At 33.3% G+C, this 7,466-nt stretch overlaps 1 protein-coding gene and 1 non-coding gene across 5 annotated transcripts; one reads left to right on the plus strand and one right to left on the minus strand.

Annotated features, from left to right (window-relative positions):
• Nucleotides 1–2,900: 2,900 nt before the first annotated feature.
• LOC132176343 (uncharacterized) lies at nt 2,901–6,372 on the minus strand. 4 transcript variants are annotated; one of them, XR_009439506.1, is made up of 4 exons: nt 6,226–6,372; nt 5,790–5,879; nt 4,001–4,070; nt 2,901–3,912 (listed from the first exon to the last, which is right to left on the minus strand). XR_009439506.1 is itself a non-coding variant. In XM_059588522.1 (2 exons), the coding sequence occupies exon 2, from the start codon at nt 3,891–3,893 to the stop codon at nt 3,378–3,380; it is 516 nt and encodes a 171-aa protein (XP_059444505.1). In that variant the 5' UTR covers nt 3,894–3,912; nt 6,226–6,364; the 3' UTR covers nt 2,931–3,377. The 4 variants fall into 4 exon arrangements, 1 of the variants encoding a protein (XP_059444505.1); XR_009439508.1 differs by lacking the exon at nt 5,790–5,879; XR_009439507.1 differs by lacking the exon at nt 4,001–4,070.
• A 74-nt stretch (nt 6,373–6,446) lies between these two features.
• TRNAM-CAU (transfer RNA methionine (anticodon CAU)) lies at nt 6,447–6,531 on the plus strand. The gene is given in 2 exon segments: nt 6,447–6,484; nt 6,496–6,531. It is a non-coding gene; the product is annotated as a tRNA-Met (tRNA).
• Nucleotides 6,532–7,466: the final 935 nt, after the last annotated feature.

The following is a 7,466-nucleotide window of genomic DNA, read 5'->3' on the forward strand; positions in this document are numbered from 1 at the left end:
TTTTTTCTAAAAAAAAAAAAATGAAAAATGGAAAAAATGTCTGAAGCAACCCTATCTATTTTATGCCTTTCTTTTATTTAATATTTTTTTTAAAATGAAAAATAGTATTTTTCTTCATAATAATGACATTTTCTTGAAAAAAATGACATTATTATGAAAAAAATACCAATTTTCATTTTTTAAAAAATACCAAATAAAAGAAAGACAAAAAATAGATAGGGTTGCTTCAAACATTTTTTCCATTTTTTATTTTATTTTATTTTTTAAAAATAAATAAGGCAAAAGTTGGACTTTTGTTGGGCAAAAAAGTTGGGTCCCTATCATTCCTCTAGGATAAAACATCCTAAGCCAATTTTTCTAGCTTTTAAATATGAGTGGAGGGATTCACTCTTGCTTATTGGTTAACCCTTTGACCTAGAAAAAACACATCCTTTAGTCAATGTTTTTTTTCTTTTTTGGCTGCCTAAGAAAAAGGGTAATCATTTCAATTGAGCTTTTGCTGGGATTGGGAAACATGTTTTCTTTACGTCTTATTATGAGACATATGTCTCAATCTCAATAAATTCTATTTCAATTAAAATTAGACCTAAGCAAAAACCAATATGAATTCTGCTGACTATAATAATACGAGTATACTAGGGCTTGCTTAAACCAAGGATTGAGCTGGGAGAACAAATATATATACTTACCACTTATCGACATACTAAAATAATTTGAACCAATCTGATTGAGAATAAATGTGTCTAACTTTGGTGGTAATTAATAGCCGAGTAATAGTATTTTTTACACCGACTAATGTGACGAATTTTAAGTGTTTTTCTTTTTTCTTTTTTTTTTTCTTTTTTTTTAATTTTTCAGTAACTTTTAGTCACTTAAACATGTCATATCAACCGATATAAAATAGGTTGAAGAGTAACATTGCTCGTAATAGCCATCATCAAGGAGAGGTTGATGTGAATCCAAATCCTATGGAAATAAAGAGAAATGTTTATTTGCATTCTAACGTTCATTTCACGTACATCTCCACAATTGGTATATGCATCATCCACCATTGGTTTTTTTTTTTTTTTTTTTTTTTTTTAATTAATAGTGAATGGAGCACGCCAACTCAACGACGATATAGATGAGATGAATGCCAGAATGCAAAGAAGTATTTATCGGAAATAAATGAAAGGGTAGAAATATGGGTTGGTTTGAAAAATGCTAAATTAAAATCACAAAATTCTAGAGTTATGATGAAATTTCCTCTTTTTTTTTTTTTTTTTTTTTTTTCCTAATACAAGGAAGAAGGGGAAAACAGGGAAAGGATACACAGGAGGGGATCATTGCCATTATCAAGCCATAAATAGAATAAAGCAGTTTCAGGAACCAATATGGTAATCAAAGACAGCTCTAAATGCATCCCCTAGGCAACCAACATCCAACCATTACTAGGGTCGGGGAGAAAGCACAGCTTGCAGAGAAAAAAATTTCTACCACCACAAAAGCCATGACAGTAGAGTAACATAGATTATGCTAATATGAGATATTCAGAAAGCTCACATAACTACAAACATAATGGAAGAATGAACTAGTTGTCAATAGGTTTAAACTTCTAACATAATAAATTTTACTGGAAGAAGCAAAAGGACATCAGCCAAGTACATTGGCAGTACCCACAAGAGAAGCCTTTAAGATCTGAAATGACAAAAATTCAAAAAATCCAGTGAGGGTTAACCTCTGAAATTGTGGAAGGACTCTAAATAGCTAAGTGCCTTCACTTAAACTAAAAACAGATATTCATATATACAAATCATATTCTCTGCAGCCTATTTTCCTTGATCATCTTTTTTTTGGGGGGGGATAGGTAACTATTTTCCTCAAACATCCGAAAATCAATACCTCTTTCCACAAATATTAGATAAGATGGTCTACTTTCCCATGGTACAATCCAGAAAAGCATTGATAAAGGGTATTTAAGATAAGTTAGAGCATTTATTTATACATTCACATGCTTGTTTTTTGTGAAATCATTCAACCAAAACATCTTGCAATATGATATGTTGTCAGAAATTAGTAGAAAGTCATGAAGTCAATATTGGTTCAGCGATATATGGTAATATTTTGTAAATGAATAATCACAAAGGGCCATATACTCTTTAATATTCATCCAACACGCCAATCCTAAATTCCATAGCAAAGGCAACATCCAGCCACTACTACCACCACCACTATTGGCAACACAAATATATGACATCGATATTGTACAACTATTGTAGTTCAAATATTAATGGCATAAGCAACAATATATAAGATAAGAGCCAATAGAGAAGGAATAAAGCATTGTATATGAAACAGCTATAACTTGCACAAAACAACTGCCGCAGCCACCACCACCACTACAAATACTGCAAGAGTACTATTAATACTAATGTTCCTATAATTACTTTCTATAGGAGTATGCAGCCTCCAGCTTCAGCATGAAGGGGTGTTGCATCTTATAGTATGTTTCTTATTATATCTATAACATCTCTTAGCTATTACCTTAGGAAACAGAAGATAAATGATATAAGATAGGCCATCAATAATGATGACGCGGCATTGCACACTACATTATTCCTGCATTTAAATTAGCCAAAAATTCAGTCCCTTTTCTCACATAAGAATATAAAAGATAAATATAGAAAAAGAAAGTAAAAAGATATTCCACTTTAAAGGGATACCTAGAGAGCACCTCACTCTTCCACAAGATCCTATTTATGGAAAGAGTTTTATAACGACAAACTCTTTACATGGAAATGATATAGGTCCACACTTACACCAGCATGCACTAACATGACTAAAAAATGGGGATCAAAATAGAAAGCTTATTTCCCATTCACAATAGCGAAGGCATGCAGTCAGACGTGAAACGTGTGAGATGCACAAGAAACATGAATTGCATTCAACAGGGAAGGCAATTCAATTAGCCTTTTGATTATGAAATATGAAACAATTTCCATATATTTATTTGTTAATGTTCTCACATTAACATCATACATTATAATCATTCTTGACCATTGATACTGGCCTTTCTAAATAAAGCAGGATTCATGCCTCAGATTGTCGTTTGGCATTGTCATCCTTCTGTCTACGAAATCTGGCAGTAATGTAATGGCAATTCTTCCAGGCATATTGAGTGCCTTTCTTCATCTGCAACAGCAAAGGTTGTAAAAGGTGACAGAAAAAAACAAGAAAAAATTTCCTAGACAACACAACAACTTGAGTTAGCACATCACATGGTTTTTGAGACACAACAACTTCAGAAACATCCAAAGCAACAAAGTCAGGAGTTATCTGACACTCTATGACAGCCTATCTGTAAGATGTTCATTGCACGCTACAAGTTGGTAAACACACTAGCATTTTTTCTTTCTTGCATCTGCTTTCCAGTCTCTTCGACCAACTATAGTTCTATGTGTTTCAGAATTGACCAGGCTATGAGATATCTCAGGATGACATTCTCTTTCCAATTGTGGTTCTGCCTTGATTCCAGAGGGCAAGCATGACGCCTGACTTTCACTAGTTAACATTACAGTACCATTAGGTGTGACTTCTTGATCCTTAGGAGTGTGAGCCCTTCTTGCATCCTTTTTCCAATCTCGTTTACAATGCACACGGGTCACACAAAGGCTATGTATTCCATTTTGTTGCAGTTCTACTTGCGGTAGAGTTGACTCATTTGTAACACAAGACTTCTTGATTTCTGCTTCAAGCCGCTTTCGCGCCCTGTACCTACGTTGTCGTTCGCGGTTCTTCAGCCGACGAGTCACAATGTCAAGACGGCCCTTAGTGCGGTGTCTTTGTTCAGGAGGCTTCATCATAAAGCTTTCTTGTGTTCCGGTATTGGCATTCATATTTTTACTGTTCTCCATTTTGGATTAAGGTTAGCATCTGCATTAAGAAACTAATTAAAGATGAATCGGGACCATCAATCCTCATCTCTTTTCCAATCTGATGAAAAGCACTTCACATTTATTACCAATGAAAGTTGGGTTTCCGGTCCATGCAACATCCATTTGGTACTCACTCCATTTCAATGTATTGTCAATCTAATGTCAACAAACAAAACATGAAAATTATCGCTGTTTATACACCCAGCACCACGTCATTCAGGTGGTCAAAAAAAAAAAAAAATTTGGAACAACCTAATTGATGAACCTCAAAAGAGAAACAAAATAAAACATAAAATTAAATAAGATAAAATACATGCATGATCTAGAATGTGGTCCACAAATCTTTTTACTTGTGTTTGTGTACATGAAGGCTAAAAATGGAGACCCCTGAAACTGGGAACTAAATTCAATGTCTCTTTTTCACCCCAATCAATGCATGTACAAATTAGTTAATTATCCATCTCCATGGTGTAGGATTTAGTAGCAATCCCATAATTAGACTTTGATCCAACACTGTAGAATTGCACTTTGTACAACTGATATCGTTGCTATTCCGCCAATAAAAACAATTCCACCAATAAAATTGACTGCCAAAACAATTTTAGATTAGGTATGTATTACTAATAATGGCAGGTTTTGAAGCCCCACTGAAATGAGATAGTGTGATCTTAATTGTCAATACATCTAAAATGATTTTTTTTCTTTTATTGGTAAGTTAGTTAGACACTGCACCTAGTGGGCTTTGAACTCACGATCTCACACTCTACACATTTTTAAGGAGGGGAGGAAATGCTATTTGAGCTAAAATTCATTGGCATATATAAAATGATTTTCTTAGCTCTTAGCATTTAAATGAGTCATTTCATCCATTCTAATAATACAAAAAGTTTGGGATATCATAACATTATGATGATATTCATCATGGTGATGGATTTTTTTTCCTAGATGCTAAATACAAGAAGAGAGATCAAACTTCAAGTGTAATGAATATAAGATGGAATGGTTCCATCTCAATGGAAACAGCTGCATCAAACCTGTATTAATTGAGCTTAATATGATTATCGATACATTTTGGCATCACCGACTAATGATATTTTGCTATATGTAATCTTAATAACATTAACGATACATCTAAGCCTTTAAAAAAAAAAAAAAAAAAAAAAAAAAAAAAGAATTTGATTGGCATGTAAGTTAGATACTGCACCAAGTGGGCTTTGAACTCACAACCTCACCCTCTACACCATTTTTAAGAAGGGGAGGGAATGTAATTTGAGCTAGAACTCATTGGAACATCTAAAATGATTTTTTTTGTTCTTAGCATTTAAAATGAGTCATTTCATCCATTCTAATAATACAAAATTTTGGGATATCATAACATGATGATGTCATACACTTTTCCATCTTGATGATGGTGGATTTTTTTTCCCAGTGCTAAATATAACAAGAGAGATCAATGACTTCAAGTCTAATGAAAACCATATAGAATGGTTCCTCTCAATGGAAATTGTTGCATCAAACCTGCATTTTTTTTTTTTTTTTTGTAATGAAAAGAGACCTCGTATACACAACTAACCATACAAGGATTATACTGTATTAACATACTGATAAACTCCAAGCACTTGAACTGTTCCTCACCAAAGTACTAATTCAGTCAAGGTTTTCGAACCTTGGCTAACAAGGCAGCTCCATAGGACCAAACCTGTATTAACTAGGGCTTAATCTATATATTTTGCTTCTGTGATTCTTTCTACTCTTAAGATTACGCATCATGGACTAAAATTATCTCGTTATATGTGATATTAATGACAAAACCTATACTCATGCTATCAATCCAACAGCGCAACAACAACATGACCAGCACACCCGTTGAATTACCTTTACAAGAGATATCTCAATATGTTAAATCAGAGAGTTGCGCACCCTCTAAACTTAGGCCGCCTTCAAGTTCAATGTATCTTCATAATTCTGCAACCCCAAAAAAATAAAATTGGAGCATTAGTCCCTTTCTATATTCATCTCTAGTGGGTATTATTCATGCAAAGTTCCTTCACTCTCGCAGAAGTTCGATCAACATTAGTGAATACTAACTAGACCCTGGCACATAACCCTAAATGGTAATGCTGAAAATTTGAAAACCCACAACCAAAACAACAACATTGGACTTTTTATTTGTTAGCACTCTGGAGGGACTTGTTCTGGGTTTGCAGAATTAAGACATCAAAGCACAAAATGCAGCAGTGAAATTTGAGAAACAAAGCTTGATTTAAAGCGTTAATTAGGAAGGTAAAGCCCTGGGCAGTAAAGCGTGTACCTTTATGAATGCAGATCTGTGTTCGTCCAAATGGGTCCCCAAAAGTGAAAACTTTGCACAGATACAAACACAGAGAGAGATGTTTGTGAGAAGAAGCAGAAGTTGGTGAGTGCGGAGACAGACAGGGTTGAGCTTTTTCAGGCCGATGTTAACGAGAGGGGACCTAAGCTTCTGAGTTATACCTTCTACTAAGTAATAGTGTCCAAGTTGAAGTTCATCGTGGGGTGGTGGCGCAGTTGGCTAGCGCGTAGGTCTCATAGCTTCTGAGTTATCCTGAGGTCGAGAGTTCGAGCCTCTCTCACCCCAATTACTTTTGTTTTCACGTGGGTGTTATGGGATAGCCTGGCTGGATTGGGGAGCCAACCATATGCCACCCTTTGTAAATGGCAAAATATCTTTTACTACAAAGTCATTTACAACCTAACATGACACTCTATATATAATTAATAAAATAATTAAGCAAAAAAAAAAAAAAAAATTATATAGCATATCAATTTTGTTACATAAATGATTTTTGTAAATACGTGATAGATTTTAGATTTTAAAGAAATTTAGACCTTAGATTCTGAAGAAATCTAAAATCCTTTTTTAAACATAATATTTGGGATTAATTTTATGCTTAATTTATTATTAATGAGATTGGATGTCTTTAAATAGACACTTATAATGCATAGTAAAAATAAAAGATTAAGTAGAATGAACCACTCTAATGATAATAATTATCTCTAATATTTAAATTTTAATCCCTAATTATAATGTTATTTATAAATATAACATATTATCTTAAGGTATTTTAATTATAAAATAGCTCTATTATTAGACCCTAACAATTTTTTTTAAATCATTTCATCAATTATTGTTTGCCAGATCAATTTATACATAAGGAGAGAGAGAGAGAGATAACGTGTGAGGAGTAATTTAGGCCTCGTTTAGTTCGCGAAATGTCTAGTCCATTGGAAAATGATTAGCTACTACTGGTAATAGAAGAGTGTGGAATAGATTAGCTATTTATATTTCTTTGTTTGATTGTAACACTGAAATATACTAGATAATCTTATTCATTCGTTTGGTACAATGCAATATGTTGGTGAATGGAATCATATTGTGATCAAATTTCCTAAAATACCCTTATAATACAAATACCATTTATATTATTAAGGACTTTTATTCTTCTTCTTCTTTTTTTTTTTTTTTAAACATAAACAACTTTACTATAATTTCTTTTTCTTTCTTGTTTTTAA

Source organism: Corylus avellana, chromosome ca3, assembly GCF_901000735.1.
Source record: "Corylus avellana chromosome ca3, CavTom2PMs-1.0".
Lineage (NCBI taxonomy): Eukaryota > Viridiplantae > Streptophyta > Magnoliopsida > Fagales > Betulaceae > Corylus > Corylus avellana.

Excerpts from the sequence above, each read along its gene's own strand:
- LOC132176343 (XM_059588522.1), bottom strand. The coding sequence starts at position 3,893 with ATGGAGAACAGTAAAAATATGAATGCCAATACCGGAACACAAGAAAGC.